At 45.1% G+C, this 20,374-nt stretch overlaps 1 protein-coding gene across 9 annotated transcripts in view; it reads right to left on the reverse strand.

The window, feature by feature from the left end:
• LOC139268562 (uncharacterized) overlaps positions 1–20,374 on the reverse strand; it is a 612,984-nt gene that overhangs the window by 560,990 nt on the left and 31,620 nt on the right. For 6 of the 9 annotated variants that reach the window (XM_070886891.1, XM_070886893.1, XM_070886889.1 and 3 more), the window contains 2 exons: positions 16,997–17,093; positions 16,734–16,863 (listed from right to left, as the gene is read on the reverse strand). The exons of 1 other annotated variant lie outside the window; for it this stretch is intronic. In XM_070886891.1, coding sequence (XP_070742992.1) covers positions 16,734–16,863; positions 16,997–17,093 — 227 coding nt within the window. Of the gene's footprint in view, positions 1–16,733; positions 16,864–16,996; positions 17,094–20,374 lie in introns of those variants that run through there. 2 more of the 9 variants (XM_070886895.1, XM_070886896.1) reach the window with 2 other exon arrangements.

A 20,374-nucleotide genomic window follows, 5' to 3' on the forward strand; every position in this document is an offset into this window, starting at 1 on the left:
AGATCCCACATTGGCCGCTCACCGGCTTTTCCATTGTAAATACTCATGTACAGTCCCTTTAAGTTTCAGTGCATTAAAAGAAACAGGATGCGCAGAACAAAGCACAACTTCCAGGGAACATTGCTCGACTGTACCCAAACCATCTCCTCATTAAAGGCTGTCCATTGCTGCATTATATTTCTGCCAGACTGTCTTTGACTCCAATATACCCGGGCCAAATCCCTCTACAATTCACCAAAATTAACTGGGGGAGGGCTAAGTATTTTTATTCTAGATTATTCCTTGTCCTTCTCCATAACTAATCGAAAACTTCTGATACTATGATCACTATTCCCGGGGTGCTCTCCCACTGTGACAATCTCCACCAGACCCACTTCATTGCCCAGGATTAGATTTAGCAATGCCTCCTTCCTCGTTGGGAATGAAAAATACTGAAGAAAATTCTCCTGAACACACTTCAGAAATTCCTCCCTTTCTTTGTCCTTAAAACAATCAATATTGGGGTCATTAAAGTCTCCCATTACCACTACTCCATAGTTCATGCACCTCAGTAATTTCTTTGTAAATCTGCTCCTCCATCTCCTTCCCACTATTTGGTGGCCTATAAAATACACCAAGAAGTATAATAGTTCCTCGATTGTTTCTTAACACCAACCAAATAGATTCTGTCTTTGACTCAAGGACATTCTCTCTTTCTAGCACTAATATTTTCCTTAATCAAAACTGCTTCCCCCCCTTCCTTTTTCCCCCTTCATTTCCTGAATACCTTATAGCAGGAATATTAAGCATCCAATCCTCCCTTTTTGAGCCAGGCCTTAGTTATTTCCACTACATCATATTGCCACATGGCTATTGGCGCCTGCAATTCACCAACTTTATTAACCACATCATGCATTTATACACATGCACTCCAAATCGATTTGTATTTTTCATGATCCCACGTAACTCATTTTTAACTCCAACTGTCTCTCCCAGTCCTCTGTGCACCTTGTTTCTCCTTTTTAATACTACATCTTGGTGCCCAAATACCTGCTGAATTAGTTTTAAACCCTCCACCACAGCACTAGTTAACCTGCTCGCGAAGATATTGGTCCCAGCTTTTTGTTCAGGTCCTACCACAGAACTGGTCCCAATGTCCCAGGAATCTGAAGCCCTCGCTCTTGCACCATGTCTCCAGCCACACATTAACCTGTCGTATCCTCCTATTTTTACTCTCTAGCACGTGTTATTGGCAGTAATCCAGAGATTACTACCTTTGAGGTCTTGCTTTTTAACTTCCTCCCTAGCTCCTTAAACTCTGCAGGATCTCAACACCCTTCCTCCATGTGGTGTTGGTTCTGACATGGACCATGACTTCTGGCTCTTCCCCCTTCTTCCTCCCTCCAGCCCCTCTGCAGAATGTTCTGTACCCTCTGATGTCCCTTACCATGGCACCAGGGAGGCAAAATAACATACGGGTCTAACGTGGCTGTAACAAAACCTCCTGACTATCGAACTCTCAATTACTACTGCGTTCCTACACTTTTGCTGTACACCACTGTGTTTCGGGGTACCAGGCTTCGGACTGCACTCCTTCGAGGCATTATCATCCGCGTTGATACTCAATATCGATTTGAGAGTGTAAAGTCCTTACTCTACAGCATGAAACCACACGAGGCATATTCCAGGGACAAGGCCACTCTATGACCTTAGCTCTTTACTACAGGACTCCAGAAGTGATGACCCTGCGTGGAACCTCCCTTTATTTACCTGTGTGATCAGGTAAGGAGTGTCTCCCACAAGTTCACCCCGTGGTCAAGGTGTGCATCTAAGTTGAGTGTATACAGTAATACAGTGGTGTTACATTGTAATTACAAACATGACATCACCTTCCCCTGCCCCCTCCCCCCCCCAAAGTCTTACTGGGATCATAGGTTCAGTCTTTCAGGTGGTCTATGCTCCCTCGCGGAGCACCACAGTTGGGGGCTCTAGTTGTCGGGCACTGATGTGAGTGTCTGTCACCTGTGTTGATTCCGGCCTGTCCGGCCTGACCTCAGGGACTGTGCATTCTTCCGATTGCTCTTGTTGCACGTACGCTGGTGTAGTGTGAGCTCCATCTCATGGTCTTCTTCAGGTTCCTCTGTGTCCATGCTGAACCATTTTTTACTTAGTCCAGATGCTTATGGCATACCATTGTCGAGTTTGACCACAATGACCCTATTCCCCTCTTTGTTAATTACAGTGCCCTCAAGCCATTTGGGCCCCATGGCGTGATTGAGGACGAATACAGGATCATTTATTTCTATACATTTCCCCCTTGAATTATGGTCATGGTACTAGTTTTGTGACTTGCGCTTGCCCTCAACTATGTCGGTCAGGACTGGGTGGATGAGGAACAACCGAGTTTTGAGGACCCCCGTGAGCGAGTGCGGGCGGGATCTATAGGCCAGAAGGTGTGATAGGCGGCATTGTAGGAAGGGTCCTTGAATCCTGAGCATACCTTGCTTAATGATTTGGACTGCCCGTTCCGCCTGGCCATTGGAGGCCGGCTTGAACAGCGCAGTCCTGACGTGGTTGATGCCATTGCCAGACATAAACTCCCGGAATTCATAGCTCGTGATACACGGGCCATTGTCACTAACCAGCATGTCCGGCAAGCCATGGGTTGCAAAGATTGCACGTAGGTTTTACACGGTGGTGGATGGCGTGCATGAATTCAGGATGATGCACTCGATCCATTTTGAGTACGCATCTACTACAATGAGGAACATCTTCCCCATGAACGGGCCCGCGTAGTCAACGTGAATGCGTGACCATGGCTTGGTGGGCCACGACCACAGGCTGAGCGCGGCCTCCCTGGGGGCATTACCCAGCTGGGCACAGGTCACAGTGTTCCAGGTCTGAATCAATTCCAGGCCACCAAACGTGTGACCGGGCAATGGGCTTCATCATCACAATGCCTGGGTGCTCGCTGTGGAGTTTCCTAATGAATGCCTCCCTGCCCTTCTGGGGCATGACTACCCGGCTGCCCCATAGTAGGCAGTCGGCTTGGATGGAGAGCTCATCCATCCGCCTGTGGAACGGTCTGACCTCCTCAGGGCATGCTCCGTGTGCGGGCGCCCAATCCCCAGTCAGGATTCATTTCTTAATCAAGGATAGGAGGGGATCTCTGTCCAGATTTTGATCTGGCGGGCTGTGATGGGGGATCCTGCACTGTCAAAGCCATCGACAGCCATGACCATCTCAGCGCTTTGCTCAGCTGCCCCCTCAGTGGTGGCCAATGGGTGCCTGCTGAGTGCATCGGCGCAGTTTTTAGTGCCGGGCCGGTGCCGGATGGAGTAGTCATAAGCAGCTAGCGTGAGGGCCCACCGCTGTATGCGAGCTGATGCGTTGGCATTGACAGCCTTGCTGTCTGACAACAGGGGTGAGTGGCTTGTGGTCCATCTCTTATTCAAACTTCCTACCGAAGAGGTACTGATGCATTTTTTTTTTACACCATAGACACATGCAAGTGCTTCCTTCTTGAACATGCCATATCCCCGTTCTGCTTGAGCACGCGACTTGGAGGTTGTAGCTGACCCTCAGCATTACCCTGCTGCAACACGCACCCAACCCCATAGGACGATGCATTGCAAGTCAGAACTAAACATTTACGGGGGTTGTACAGGGTCAACAACTTGTTTGAACAAAGTAGATTTCGCGCCCAAATTAAAAGCCCGTTCCTGACAGTCCCCCCAAAACCAATCGCAACCCTTACGCAGGATGTGTAGCGGCTCCAACAGCGTGCTCAAGTTCAGCAGAAAATTCCCGAAATAGTTCAACAGTCCCAGGAATGAACGCAGCTCCGATGTGTTGCAGGGCCAGGGTGCTCGTCGAATCGCCTCTGTTTTGGATTCAGTGGGCCAAATCCCATCTGCGGCTACCCTCCTGCCCAGAAACTCAACTTCGGGAGCTAAAAACACACATTTGGACTTCTTGAGTCGCAGGCCTACCCGGTCCAGTCGGCGTAGCACCTCCCCAGGTTGTGGAGGTGTTCCTCGGTATCTCGACCCGTGATGAGGATGTCGTCCTGGAATACGATCGTTCCTGGAATGGATTTAAGCAGGCTTTCCATGTTACGTTGAAAAATCGCGGCCGATGATCGAATGCCAAACGGGCACCTGTTATATGCAAACAGTCCCTTGTGCGTGGTGATGGTGGTCAGCAGTTTGGATTCGCCAGCCAGTTCCTGGGTCATATAGGCTGAAGTGAGGTCCAACTTGGTGAACAACTTGCCGCCTGCCAGCGTGGCGAAGAGGTCTTTCGCTCTTGGGAGCGCGTATTGGTCTTGTAGGGACACCCGATTGATGGTGGCCTTGTAGTCGCCACAGATCCTGACAGAGCCGTCTGCTTTTAGAACGGGAACGATGGGGCTTGCTCAGTCGCTGAATTCAACAGGCGAGGTGATGCCCTCTCGCATCAGCCAGTCCAATTAGTTCTCGATTTTCTCCCGCATCACATACGGCACCGCTCTGGCTTTGTGGTGCACTGGCCTGGCGTCTGGGGTGATGTGCATCACCACTTTAGTGCCTTTGAAAGTCCCGATGCCCGGTTGAAATAGTGACTCGAATTGTTGTAGGACTTGTGAGCACGAACTTCGCTCCACCGAGTACATTGCGTGAACATCCCCCCATTTCCAATTCATCTCGTAACCAGCTCCTCCCAACAGAGCGGGACCATTGCCCGGGACTATCCAGAATGGCAACCGGTTCACTAACCCATTGTGTATGACAGCCATCATTGCACTGCCTAGCACCGGAATGATTTCTGTAATTGTGTCTCAATACGTTCTAACATGGGTCTACTGGCTTTGAGTGGCCATAGATTCTCGAATTGTTGAACGCCCATGAATTACTGGCTGGCCCCAGTGTCCAGCTCCATGCGTACTGGGATGCCGTTCAACAAAACCCTCATCATCATTGGTGGCGTTTTGGTGTATGAACTGTGAATATTCGCCACACGGACCCGCTGAACGTCGGCGTCCATCGATTTGCGCCAAGTCATCCTGCCTCACAGAACCCTCTTCTGGTCCCTCTGTCTCATATCAGTCTGGTTGCAGGTTTTCTACACATTCGAGCTAAATGGCCACTGAGATTGCAGTTTCTGCAGACAAAATGTTGGAATCTGCAAGATCTGGCTGAGTGTATTCCCCCACGCCTCCAGCATGAGTTAAAGTTTCCATTGTTGGGGACAAAGGGACTATGGCCAGGAATTCCGCACTGACTGTCCCTTTGACTGCTCTTAAGTACCCTATTAGTGGGTGTCAATGGCCCCATCCCGGACCGCATTGTCCACTGTGATGGCGTGAACGTCCGTTCAGCCTGCCATTGTCTCTGTTGAGATCCTGCTCTGGGATCGATTGCTGCCTGGTAAATGTCGGACTGCCCCTGCCTGCGGGGCTCCGAGTAGCATTTATGATATTGATTCCCTGATCCATCGCCGCGTTAGCAGCAGAATTGCGCACATAAATCATTTTCATTTCTTCCTCCCCCGCCATGAAAGTTTGAGTTAACAACGCTGCCACTTCTAAGGTCAAGTCCTTGGTCTCAATTAACTTGCGAAAAATTCCCGCATGACCGATAACCTTGATGAAGAAGTCCCTTAGCATTTCCCCCCTGCAGGCGTCTGTGAACTTAGAGGCTGGCCAAACGCCGGAGATCCGCTACAAAGTCCAGTATGCTCTGTCCTTCACGGTATCGGTGGGTGTAGAATCTGTGTCGAGCCGGTTTGAGGTGCTCCCCGATTAATTTGCTGAGCTCCTCAAAGGTTTTGTCCGACGGCTTTTCGGGTGGCAGTAAGTCCTTCATGAGCGCATAAGTCTTTGGTCCGCAGCTGGTCAGGAGATGAGCCCGTCGCTTGTCGGCCGCTGCGTCCCCTAGCCAGTCTTTAGTTACAAAGCTTTGCTGAAGCCTCTCGACAAAATCGTCCCAGTCTTCCCCAACACAGTACCGTTCCTCTGTGCTACCGGTGGCCATTCTCGTGGGCCGTGAATTCCCGTTTATCGTCGCCAATGTAAAGTCCTTACTCTACAGCATGAAACCATACGAGGTACATTCCAGGGACAAGGCCACTCTGTGGCCTTAACTCTTTATTACAGGACTCCAGAAGTGATGACCCTGCGTGGGACTTCCCTTTATATACCCGTGTGATCAGGTGAGGAGTATCTCCCACCAGTTCACCTCCTGTGGTCAAGGTGTGCATCTAAGTTGAGTGTATACAGTAATACAGTGGTGTTACATTGTAGTTACAAACATGACAGAGTGCCAGACTACTGGAGGATTCCTGCATTGCATGCCTCTTCCTACCCTTCTGGATGATCACCCACTTGCTATTCTGAACTCTCTGCTTAAGGGGTGACCACCTCCTGCGGTACAATGCAGCAGTCGGAGACCACTGGGGATTGTCCATGGCAATCGAGAAGATCGTGGGTCGGTGGGGGTCTCGGAGCATGGCATCAAGGAGGGAGAGTTCTGGGGGTGGGGGTAGGTGTCCGAGAGATCGTGGGGGAGGAGACAAAAGGATCGCGGGGATGAGAGATCAGATCGCTGGGTAGGGGAGAGATCGTGGAGTTTACTTGAGGGTTTTGGGGAGAAGAACTCCTACACTTCCTGGAAAGCACGTACCTGCTCGATCTGGCAGTTCCCATTTCACTTTACTTGTTGGGTTTCCCGAGCAGTGGGAAACCCGGCCCACAACTGTTAAATTTAGGTGCCTGTCAAAATCTAAGGAATGCAGCCTCATTAACATTAAAAATCGTTGACCTGTCTCTCCAGAGAGTTACTTGGGAGACCACAAACCTATCCCGATCAAACTGGAGGTAGGCATATTTGTTCCAAATTAGCCCCCCACCCGACGTCGGGAGTTAAAATTCCTCCTACTATCTCTGCCATACCTTCAACCGCCACAATTAAACTCCCTCCTTAATCCTGAGTAGTCTTGCCTTTTCCCTTTGCACCTTCCCACTACACTTTTTAGATTTCTCACTATCACCTTTAGTATTGTTAGCCATCATTTTATCATATGCCCCCCTTTTAATGTTCCAGTTTAGTTTAGTTTGGACCTGCCCACTTATCCATAGAACTTTATTCATTGATGCACTCCTTTTTCACCTTATAGGAATATATTTATTTTGTATTCTATCCATCTCAAGTTTGAAGAATTCCCACTTTTTTTCCATCAACCCTTTTATTAAAAAAAAACTTGTCTGTTAAGTTAATTAGGGCCACATCTTATTTTTCACTGAACTTTTCCCTCCTGCAGTCCAGCACACCTATCTTTACTCTATTATCTTTTTCTATTTTACGTTGATCTGAACTATATTGTGATCAATATTTCCCATCTATTTTCCTGCTCTTTCATCAATTATTTGCCCCGTTTCATTTACAAAAACAAAATTAAGAAATGCTTGTTGGGCTAGAAACACTGATCTAGAAAATAATCTTGGATACATTTCTTATCGGTGTTGTATAACGTAATGAGAGAGCAGATGCTCGCAACATTATAAATCAATGGAGAGTGGGGCACTGCAAGTGGATCAAAGCATATGAGAGAACTCCTTTGTCACTAACTTCAGTGTGACTTGCACTGATGATCAGTACACAGTGTGCCATAGCAATCCAGATACCTGTCTGAGGTACGTAGCAGCAATATAACTATTGGTTAAAATTAATATGTAATGTTCAATCCTATTTCCAACCAGTATTTGTCCCATTTTTCTTTGAAGGAATTAATTGACACAGCAGCAATTGTTTTTGCTGGGTCTGGTTCCACCACTCAGCAAAAATTTCTACTCTGCTTGGAGGCTTGTTAATTTAAAATATCATTAGTCCTGCATTCAAAATCCAAGTCAAATTGCTTATTTCCATTACATCATTTATGCCCTTCAGCAGGACTGCCAACGGTAAGCGAATAGATTGGGAAGGCGAGGGGGGGCAAAGAAATGCACAAAGGTCAGAGGAAGAGACGTTCCAGGGGGTGAGAGATAGCAAGGGACAAGGTTACAAAAGGGTCAACATATTAACTAAGGTGTTTCGGGACCAAGTCAGCAAGAATAGGGGTGATAGGTGAGCAAGATTTAGTACAGGATAGGATAGGTGCTGCAGAGTTTTAGATGAGCTGAAGTTTATGGATCATGCAGGATGGGAGGCTAGTCAAGAGAGCATTGGAATAGTTAAGTCTGGAGGCAACAAAGGCATGGATGAGGGCTTCTGCAGCCATTTTGCCAAGGTTTCCACCAATCTTCCATTCAATGGCAACCAGACATGTCCAAATAGACATCAAGATCTGATTAGGGGGGGTTAAAAAATAGAGGAGGCCTACCTGAAACTCTGGCCTGGTATTGAGACCCCAACAGACCCTTTAGCTGGCTGGGGTTTAAGGAAAGACTCCCAACAACCATCTTTTCTGGGTACCCTTATGCTACTACTTACAATTATATAACACCTTTTAATGTCGTAAAATATCCTAAGGCACTTCGCAAGAGCGTTAACAGACATGATTTGACATCGAGCCACAGAGATATTAGGACAGGTGACCGAAAGATTGGTCAAAGAGGTATGTTGTAAGGTGAGTCTTAAAGGAGGCAAAGGTAGAGAGGCGGAGACGTTTGTTGAGGGAATTCCAGAGTTCGGGCTTCGGCAGCTTAAGGCACAGATGATGGGATGCAGAAATCTGATGAAGGGCTGGACAGCGTTAGAGATAGGGAGCTGTGAGGCCACAGAGGGATTTGTTGAAAATTTTAAATTCGAGGCGTTCCTCGACCATGAATGCTTCTCCTGGCTCCGCAAGTCTTCCCACCCGCTCCGAGTCACTCTATGACATAGAAACATGGAAAATAGGTGCAGGAGTAGGCCATTCGGCCCTTCGAGCCTGCACCGCCATTCAATGAGTTCATGGCTGAACATGCAACTTCAGTACCCCATATCCCTTGATCCCGCCTGGGATTGCTTCCTTCTCCTTTATAGCACCAGTTCCAACTTAGCCCCGTGAAGGAGCTGCAAAATACCTGCCCTCCCCCACCTCTTCGTCAATCTGCCAGTCAGTGCTCATTCAGCACCAGCAACTAGCCAATATCATTGTAATAAGGCTCAATCATAAAAATCATTTGAGTCTCAAGCCAAAATCATTGGGTGTGCATCATGGTCACCCTGACCATCGTCAAGCCTTTTTATATGGTTCATAAAAAATTCACCCGCATTGACCTGTCTCTCTTTTTCAGTTTAATACACTGATGTTTATAGAGCAGAAAATAAAAGATCCAACAGATGTACAAGCAGTGCAGTACTTCTCAACGCTCTCTATGTACACACGTACATCTGCGTTCTTCACATTTAAACATTTCAGTTCTTCTACCTGAATAAAGCTTTTCAAAATTATCTAGCTTTTCTTCAAATAAACTTGAAAAGCAACTAAGCAGAAATTGCTGGAAGCTGAAGAAGAGGAATATCTCATCAGTATAGCCGAGAATTGTACTGATGCATCCTGAGAAATAGGGCAACATTGCACATGGTTATACTGCACAATCCAATTTCAGCTCACAGCTCTGGGCAAAAAGATCAAATCATAGAAATCATAGAATCGTTATAGCAGGGAAGAAGGGCATTTGGCCCATCGAGGCCCTGCTGGCTCTCTGCTCCGCCCTTTCCCCGTAACCCTGTAACTTTTTTTCTCTTTAGCTACTTATCCAACTCCCTTTTTAAAACCATGATTGGGTCTGCCTCCACCACCCTTTCAGGCAGTGCATTCCAGATCTTAACCACTGGCTGTATAAAAAAGCTTTTTCTTAAGTCGCCTTTGATTCTTTTGCCAACCACCTTAAATCTGTGTTCTCTAGTTTTTGACTCTTCTGCCAATGGAAACAGTTTCTCTCTATCTACTCTGTCCAACCCCCTCATGATTTTGAACACCTCTATCAAATCTCCTCTCATTTTTCTGCTCCAAGGAGAATAACCCCAGCTTCTCTAATCTATAAACATAACTGAAGTCCCTATCCCTGGAATCATTCCCGTAAATCTTTTCTGCACCCTCTCAAAAGGGCTTCACATCCTTCCTAAAGTGTGGTGCCCAGAATTGGACAGAATATTCCAGTTGAGGCCGAACCAGTATTTACAGGTTCATAATTGCCATGCTTTTGTACTCTTATACCTTTATTCATATACTCTAAGCCCAGGATCCCATAAGCTTTTTAAACTGCTTTCTCAACCTCCCCTGCCACCTTCAATGATTTGTGCACATATACCCCTTGGTGTCTGTTCATGCACCCCCTTTAGTGTACATTTCCCCTCATTCTTTCTACCAAAATGTATCACTTTACACTTTCCTGCGTTAAATTTCATCTACCATGTGTCCGCCCATACCACCAGCCTGTCTATATCTTCCTGAAGTTTTTCACTATCCTCCTCATTATTCACTATACTTCCAAGTTTTGTGTCATCTGCAAATTTTGAAATAGTGTCCTGCACATCCACATCCAAGTCATTAATATATATCAAGAAAAGCAGCGGTCCTAGTACCGACCCTTGGGGAACACCACTGTATAACTTCCTCCAGTCTGAAAAACAACCGTTCCCCTCTACTCTCCATTTCCCGTCACTTAGCCAATTTCGTGTCCATGCTGCCACTGTACCTTTTATTCCATTGGCTTCAACTTTGCTGGCAAGCCTATTATGTGGCACTTTGTCAAATGCCTTTTGGAAATCCATGTACACCACGTCAACCGCATTGCCCTCATCAAAAAACTCAATCAAGTTGGTTGAACACTATTTGCCTTTAACAAATCCATGCTGGCTTTCCTTAATTAATCCACACTTGTCCAAGTAACTGTTAATTTTGTCCCCGAATATTGTTTCTAAAATCTTCTTCATTATCGATGTTAAACTGACTGGACTATAGTTGCTGGGTTTATCTTTATATCCTTTTTTGAACAGGGGTGTAACATTTGCAAATATCCAGTATTCTGGCACAACCCCCGTTTCTAAGGAAGATTGGAAGATTATGGCCAGTACCTCCACGATTTCTTCCTTCACTTCACTCAGCGTCCTAGGATGCATCCCATCTGGTCCTGGTGACTTATTTACTAAGTACAGCTAGCCTTTCTAGTACGTCCTCTGTCACTTTATATCCTATCCAATATCTCCTGTAACTCCTCCTTCACTATGTTTCTAGCAGCCTTTTCTTCCTTGAAGACAGATGCAAAGTACTCATTTTGCACCTCAGCCATACCCTCTGCCTCCATGCGTAGGTCTCCTTTTCAGTCCCCAATCAGCCCCACTCCTCCTCTTACTACCAGTTTACTATTTATATGCCTATTGAAGACCTTTGGATTACCTTTTATATTAGCTGCCATTCTATTCTCATACCCACTCTCCGCCCCTCTTATTTTCTTTTTCACTTCACCTTTGAACTTAGTATAATTTAGCCCAATTCTTAGATGTGTTCTCGACCTGACATAGGTCATATGTGCTCTTTTTCTGCTTCATCTTACTCTCTATCTCATCATCCAGGGAGTTCTGACTTTAGTTGCCCTACCTTTACCCCTCGTGGGAATGCACCTCGACTGTACCCGAAAGTTGGCATGCAGGTACAGCAGGTGGTGAAGAAGGCAAATGGTATGTTGGCCTTCATAGCTAGGGGTTTTTGAGTATAGGAGCAGGGAGGTCTTACTGCACTTGGACAGGGCCTTGGTGAGGCCTCATCTGGAATATTGTGTTCAGTTTTGGTCTCCTAATCTGAGGAAGGGCGTTCTTGCTATTGAGGGAGTGCAGCGAAGGTTCACCAGACTGATTCCTGGGATGGCAGGACTGACATATGAGAAGAGACTGGATCGACTGGGCCTTTATTCACTGGAGTTTAGAAGGATGAGAGAGGATCTCATAGAAACATATAAAATTCTGACGGACTGGACAGGTTAGATGCAGGAAGAATGTTCCCGATGTTGGGGAAGTCCAGAACTAGGGGACACAGTCTAAGGATAAGGGGGTAAGCCATTTAGGACTGAGATGAGGAGAAACTTCTTCACTCAGAGAGTTGTTAACCTGTGGAATTCCCTACCGCAGAGAGTTGTTGAGGCCAGTTCATTGGATATATTCAAGAGGGAGTTAGATATGGCCCTTACGGCTAAAGGGATCAAGGCGTATGTAGAGAAAGCAGCAAAGGGGTACTGAGGTGAATGATCAGCCATGATCTTATTGAATGGTGGTGCAGGCTCGAAAGGCCTATTTTCTATGTTTCTAGGAACTATTTCCTCTTTAAAGGCAGTCCATTGTTCGATTACAGTTTTGCCTGCCAATCTTAGATTCCAATTTACCCGGACCAGATTCATTCTCATCCAAATGAAATTGGCCTTCCTTACTACTTAATTAAGTATTTTTTAAACTCGAGATTGTTCCCCATCCTTTTCCATAGCTAATCTAAACCTTATGATACAATGATCACTGTTCTCTAAATATTCACCTACTGACACTTGCTTCACTTGACCTACCTCATTCCCCAGAAATACTGCAATGCCTCCTTCCTTGTTGGGCCAGAAAAATACTGATCAAGAAAGTTCTCCTGAACACACTTCAGAAATTCTTTCCCCTCTTTGCCTTTACACTATTACTATCCCAACATATATTAGGATAGTTGAAGTCCCCCATTATCACGACTCTATAGTCCTTGCAGCTCTCTAAGTCAATACCAGGCTTTGAGGCGGCTGTGGCCTCCAAATAAAAACATTAATGCAGCCAATTAAAAACAATCCAGTGGATAAACGTAATTATGTTTCTGGTAGCGTTACTGGTTAAAGTGGAGATTAACGCAATAGTAAGGAAGGACATTAGCTTGGATGATGTGGAATCTATATGGTAGAGCTGCGAAACACCAAAGGGCAGAAAATGTCAGTGGGAGTTGTGTACATACCATCAAACAGTAGTAGTGAGGTTGGGATGGCATCAAACAGAAAATTAGGAATGCGTGCAATACAGGTACAGCAGTTATCATGGGTGACTTTAATCCACATATAGATTGGGCTGACCAAACTGGTAACAATACTGTGGAGGAGGATTTCCTGGAGTGTATAAGGGATGGTTTTTGTTATGTATGGATAGTCAGACTGAACACTTTGAGCTCAAAGTAAAGTGTGACCTCAGTCTTTTATTGCAGGACTCCAGAGTGCCTCTCCAACCTGTGAGGCCTCCTTAAAGGGATTATGGGATCCCTTTGGTGGCTGTAGAGAGTAAATACAAGTTTACATATATAACAGTTTTCTAGACCGACATGTCGAGGAATCAACTAGAGAGCAGGCCATCCTAGACTGGGTCTTGTGTAATGAGAGAGGATTAATTAGCAATCTTCCCCTTTGGGGAAGAGCGACCATAATATGGTAGAATCTTTCATTAAGATGGAGAGTGACACAGTTTATTCTGAGAGTAGGGTCCTGAACTTAAAGAAAAGTAACTTCGATGGTTTGAGACGTGAATTGGCTAGGATAGACTGGCAAATGATACTTAAAGGGGTTGACGGTGGATAGGCAATGGCAGACATTTAAAGATCACATGGATGAATTACAACAATTGTACATCCCTGTCTGGCGTTAAAATAAAATGGGGAAGGTAGCTCAACCGTGGCTAACAAGAGAAATTAGGGAGTGTTAAATCCAAGGAAGAGGCATATACATTGGCCAGAAAAAGCAGCAAACCTGAGGACTGGGAGAAATTTAGAATTCAGCAGAGGAGGACTAAGGGTTTAATTAGGAGGGGGAAATTAGACTATGCCAGTAAACTTGCAGTGAACATAAAAACTGACTGCAAAAGCTTCTATAGATATGTGAAGAGAAAAAGATGTGAAGACTAATGTAGGTCCCTTGCAGTCAGAATCAGGTGAGTTCATAATGGGGAACAAGGAAATGGCAGACCAATTGAACAAATACTTTGGTTCTGTCTTCACTCAGGAAAACACAAATAACTTCCCAAAAATACTAGGGGACCAAGGGTCTAGCGAGGAGGAACTGAGGGAACTCCTTATTAGTCAGGAAATGGCGTTAGGGAAATTGATGGGATTGAAGGCCGATAAATCCCCAAGGGCCTGATAGTCTGCATCCCAGAGTACTTAAGGAAGTGGCCCTAGAAATAGTGGATGCATTGGTGATCATTTTCCAACATTCTATGGACTCTGGATCAGTTCCTATGGATTGGAGGGTAGCTAATGTAACACCACTTTTTAAAAAAGGAGGGAAAGAGAAGACAGGGAATTATAGACCGGTTAGCCTGACATCGGTAATGGGGAAAATGCTGGAATCAATTATTAAAGGTGTAATAGCAGCGCATTTGGAAAGCAGTGATAGGATCGGTACAAGTCAGCATGGATTTATGAAAGGGAAATCATGCTTGACAAAACTTCTAGAATTTTTTGAGGATGTAACTAGTAGAGTGGATGAGGAAGAACCAGTGGATGTGGTGTATTTGGACTTTCAAAAGATTTTTGACAAGGTCCCACACAAGAGATTAGTGCGCAAAATTAAGGCACATGGTATTGGGGGTAATGTATTGATGTGGATAGAGAACTGGTTGGCAGACAGGAAGCAATGAATGGGAATAAACGGGTCCTTTTCACAATGGCAGGCAGTGACAAGTGGGGTACCGCAAGGTTCAGTGCTGGGACCCCAGCTTTTTACAATATATGTTAATGATTTAGACAAAGGAATTGAATGTAATATCTGCAAATTTGCAGATGACACTAAGCTGGGTGGCAGTGTGAGCTGTGAGGAGGATGCCAAGAGGCTGCAGGGTGATTTGGACAGGTTAGGTGAATGGGCAAATGCATGGCAGATGCAGTATAATGTGGATAAATGTGAGGTTATCCACTTTGGTGGCAAAAACAGGAAAGCAGATTATCTGAATTGTGACAGATTAGTAAAAGGGGAGGTGCAATGAGACCTGGGAGTGAAGGTACATCAGTAATTGAAAGTAGGCATGCAGGTTCAGCAGGCAGTAAAGAAAGCAAATGGCATGTTGGCCTTCATAGTGAGAGGACTTGAGTGTAGGAGCAGGAGGTCTTGCTGCAGTTGTACACGTCCTTGGTGAGACCACATCTTGAGTATTATGTGTAGTTTTGGTCTCCTAATCTGAGGAAGAACATTCTTGCTATTGAAGGAGTGCAGCAAAGGTTCACCAGACTGATTCTCGGGATGGCAGGACTGACATATGAAGAAAGACTGGATCGACTAGGCTTATATTCACTGGAATTTAGAAGAATGAGAGGGGTTCTCATAGAAGCATATAAAATTCTGACAGGATTGGACAGGTTAGATGCTGGAAGAATGTTCCCGATGTTGGGGAAGTGCAGAACCAGGGATCACAGTCGAAGAATAAGGGGTAAGCCATTTAGGAGCAAAATGAGGAGAAACTTTTTCACCCAGAGAATTGTGAACCTATGGAATTCTCTACCACAGAAAGTTGTTGAGTCCAGTTCGTTGGATATATTCAAAAGGGAGTTAGATGTGGCCCTTACGGCTCAAAGGGATCAGGGGATTATGGAGAGAAGGCAGGAGTGGGGTGCTGAAGTTGCATGATCAGCCATGATCATAGTGAATAGTAGTGCAGGCTCGAAGGGCCGAATGTCCTGCTCCTGCACATATTTTCTATGTTTCTGTACATTATTGCTTTCTGCAAAATCATTAAGAACGTCCATCATCATTAAAAAGCTGCAATTAGTTGCATTATGAAATCTGTACAAAAACTGCAAAATAATTCAGCTTGTATCCTCTATTATCCTTGTAATACCGACCAGTTGGAAAGAATGACTTCGGTGAATGCTTGGATGTAAATGGACGATCTTTTTTTCGAAAACTTCTAATGCCATTCAAATATGTGGATACAATTTTAAATTATGCGTCTTCAGAAACAAAAAGAACTTTAAGTCAGATATTTAGATTTAAAAGAATGAAATTAATTTTGATTTCAGTGTATGGATTGCTAATGAACTCCACCAAAATAGTCACCAGATAGCAAAGTTGGCATAATGGCTAATGATCCTACTAGCATTAATACAAATTATTTACTTTTTCAGTTAAACATCTCCACTGGCATATAAACTTGAAGATATAACTAAATCAAGCCTACAGATTAAAATGGCATAACATAATGATCAGGCTTGTTTGCCTTCATATCTCTAGTGAAGCGGACACTGCATAGAATATTTATCTTTTCTATAGTCAATCAATCACCAGCATCATAGGCGGTCCCTTGAAACGAGGATGACTTGCTTCCACGCCAAAAAAGGATGAGTTCACAGGTCTTTCAATGAAGGACCTAACATTCCAGGTCCCGAACTACATCCTGAAGGGTGGAAGATGCCCGAGCTTGGATTTTTATTTATTTATTTATTTATTTATTTTTTTAAACGTGTGGTGGCCGTTACACACCAGCCACCACACGGGCTTGACAGAGATAGGTCTTGGTCCAGTGGCAAGGGTTATCCAAGACAACTGGAGACCTGCTCTGCTGCACGGGCCTAGTGTGCACACATATCGCAGTGTGGGCTGGTCCGTGCTGTCCCTGGGCCCCTGGCCCTGAACTCACACCTCTCCTGGGCCCCGATCACGTCCCTCTACAGTCTCTGGCTGTAATATAACTTAGACCATTTATCAATTTACAGGATATGTTTTTTTGTTTGATTTCAGAAATAAAAATAATGTTGACAAACATTGTATCTTTGAAAATATTTCTAGTAGTCACTACCTGATATCCTTCAGTATGCATGCAAGTATGCAAGCAAACAGAGCGTGAAGACTTTGATGCACGAGTAACTGGTAACCGTTTTGAACAAATCTCTGAGTTTTTCATTTGTTTGAAAAGACGATGGTGTTTTCTGCAAAGTTGGCAAGGAGAGGGAGAATGACAAATATTATTTATTCTAGCTATATTTACATTACCAGTGATTTCCTTATACAGGATATACAAAATGATTATTTTACAATATAATACAGGGAAAAATCTCATACCTTTCTCTATGACAAAGGAAGCAGATGGCAAGGCATAAAGTAATGATGAGAACCAGTATAACAAAGATTCCAATAAACGAAACTGCAGTAAACCGTTCTGCATGGGAAAAATAAGAATATAAGAAAGCATGGATAAGAAAAGGCCATTTGGCCATCAAGCATACCTCCTTCACATACCATGTACAATTTTTCAATCACTGATTCTAACCAACTTTGTGAAGCGGTTGAAGGCAAGTTCTGCAAAATGACTCCCTTCCCTCTCGGCCTCCAAAAAACAAAAAAAACGTGTGTGTGGATGTGGGTGTGGGGTGCAATTCATTTATTCAAGTCTAATCTGCTGCGTTCCACTGATATAATCTTTGTCTATATTTATTCCCCTAGCTTTCACTCAGAGTTCCTACCAATATTTACCCAGCTCTTTCCTGAAGGATGTAATCAATACTGTGCTGTTTTAAATATGGGTCTGTTGAAATAACCAATCCTCTATGAGGAAAATAAAACTTCGATTCCATGGTTTTGCCTTGAGCTTAATTTTGCATTTGTGTCTTCTAATTCTCACTTACAGTTCAAGTTAAACATTACATTGAAAGCAGCTATGCTTCTCAACATATTGAAGTAGATTATGTCTCCTGTCAATTTTTTTTCCTCTGAAAACAAATTCAGTTCTGTAAGCATATTAAACTAGATTATAAGGGGAGAAATTGGGTTCTGTGGCACCTGTTTTTTTTTCCGGTGCTTATTGGCCTCAAAGCTCAAAAATCAGGTCCTAGATGCGTACGCACATTTACAATGGGAAGTGCGCCGGGCACCATCTTGGTACAGTAGTTTGCGCGCAGGCATCTAATGAGTGGCGGCAGCATGCAGAGTAGGTAGATTATGATGTCAATGTGCAATGCCAATTGGACGCCAGCTCTGCCATTTTTGAACGCCATGATCTAGCCAACACCCTCTCTTAACCTCCCACAATGGAACACACATGCAACGGCATGAAGGACCCCCAACCCCCTATCAGCACCGCTTAAAGGGATCATGAATTATTTACAGATTGGTTGCTAAATTATTTCTTCTGCCTGCTGGTGCAATTCCATGCATTTTTGGAGCATTCCTATACTTGTTTAAAGTTTCAATAGTCTGCAAGTAGTCATCTGTCTTGTGCTAAAATACTTTTGGTGGTTTAAAGGCTTGCACTGAAACAAATTGCTTTCAGACATGGGAGGCCTGGTAAACCTTCCTCTTGGAATTGAGCAGGACTGGGAGGAATAAAAAAAGGAAAGCTGCTGGAAAAGAGAGCAAGAAGTGGGGGAGAAAAGTTTTCAACAGGAATCCATATCCACCCAGTGTCTTTAGGGAGCAATTCTCCTACCTGAACTTCAGCAAGGACCAATGCACGAGACATCTTTGCTTCACTAAAGTGGACGTTACTGAAATTTGCTAAATACTGCAGTTACAACTGCAACCTCAAAAGCAGGGCAAAGACCACATTGCCTGTGGCTGTCAAGATGACCGTGGCTCAACGTTTATGCATCTGGCTCCTTCCAGGTTGCTGATGCAGATATAAGCAACATCTCAGTTTGCAGTACACTGTTGCACAAGAGGCGCTATACAAAGAGAGACAGCTTCATCTTATTCCCGCTTGTCAGAGACATGCAGGTGGAGCGAGCATGAGGTTTTGCTCAGATTGCAGTCTTCCCCATGGTGCAGGGTACCATTGACTGGACACACATTGTTTTGCGTGCACCTCTGGTGAACTGAACCAAAAGGGATTCCACTCCTTCAAATGTGCAGCTTGTGTGCGACCACAGGTAGCGCATTGTGCAAGGTGAATGCCGTTTATCCTGGCAGTAGTCACGATTCCTTTATTCTGCAACAGTACTCTGTGCCAGCTGCATTTGATCCATCACGGCAAGTCAAAGGCTAGCTACTGGGCGACAAGGGTTATCCACTCCTGACATGGTTCATGACTCCAGTCCAGAACCCCCACATGTGCACAGCAGGCATATAATGAGGGTCATGCAGCCACAAGGAACATTATAGAGCACACCTCAACATTGTAGGGCATCCTCAAGCAATGCTGCCTGAGCCGCTTTGGAGGAACCCTGCAGTACTAAGCTTTTTCTTCCTTTACTCGTTCCTGAGACATGGGCATCGCTGGCAAGGCCAGAATTTATTGCCCTCGAGAAGGTGGTGATGAGTCGCCTTCTTGAGCCGCTGCAGTCCTTGTGGTGAAGATATTCCCACAGCGCTGTTAGGAAAGGAGTTCCAGGATTTTGACCCAGCGATGAGGGAACAGCAATATATTTCCAAGTCAGGATGGTATGTAACTTGGAGGGGGATGTGTAGGTGATGGTGTTCCCATGTGGCTGCTGCCCTTGTCCTTCTCGGTGTTAAAGGTCACGGATTTGGGAAGTGCTACCAAAGAAGCCTTGCCCAACTGCCGCAGTGCATTTTGTAGATGGTACACACTGCAGACACATTGTGCTGGTGGTGGAGGGAGTGAATGTTGAAGGAGGTGGATAGGGTGCCAATCAAGTGGGCTGCTTTGTGCTGGATGGTGTAGAGCTTCAAGTGTTGTTGGAGCTGCACTCATCCAGGCAAATGGAGAGCATTCCATCCAGGCAAATGGAGAGCATTCCATCACAATCCTGACTTGTAGTTTGTAGATGCTCGAAAGGCTTTGGGGAATCAGAAGCAGAGACACGCGCTGCAGAATGCTCAGCCTCTGACTTGCTCTTAAGCCACAGTATTTATGTGGCTGGTCAAGTTAAGTTTCTGGTCAATGGTGACCTCCAGGATGTTGATGGAGGATTCTACGATGGTAATGCCATTGAATGCCAAGGGGCGGTGGTTAGACTCTCACTTGTTGGAGATAGTCATTGCCCGGCACTTGTGTGGCGTGAATGTTACTTGCCTGAATGTTATCCAGGTCTTGCTGCATTCGAGCATGGACTGCTTCATTATCTGAGGAGTTGTGAATGGAACTGGACACTATGCAATCATCAGCAAATAGCCCCACTTCATGGAGGGAAGGTCATGGATGAAGCAGCTGAAGATGGTTGGGCCCAGGACACTGCCCTGAAGAACTCCTGCAGCGATGTCCTGGGGCTGAGATGATTGACCTCCAATAACTACGTCATGTATGTACATTATGTTTGTAGCCACTAGATGGAGTCATTATTGGAGGCCACTGAGTAACACGCACATGGTGCTGCTCAGGTATAAAAGGTCAGCCATTTTGAGAGTCATGCACTTCGGGCCTAAATAAAGCAGAGCCAAGGTTGTACTTTGCTTAGTTAAACAGTACTCAGTTTGAACCTTTATTGCATACATAAAATTTGGCGACGAGAATACAATAACATTTGTTTGCAAAATGAGCACCTC

The sequence above is a fragment of the Pristiophorus japonicus genome, chromosome 8 (genome assembly GCF_044704955.1).
Source record: "Pristiophorus japonicus isolate sPriJap1 chromosome 8, sPriJap1.hap1, whole genome shotgun sequence".
Classification (NCBI taxonomy): Eukaryota; Metazoa; Chordata; class Chondrichthyes; family Pristiophoridae; genus Pristiophorus; species Pristiophorus japonicus.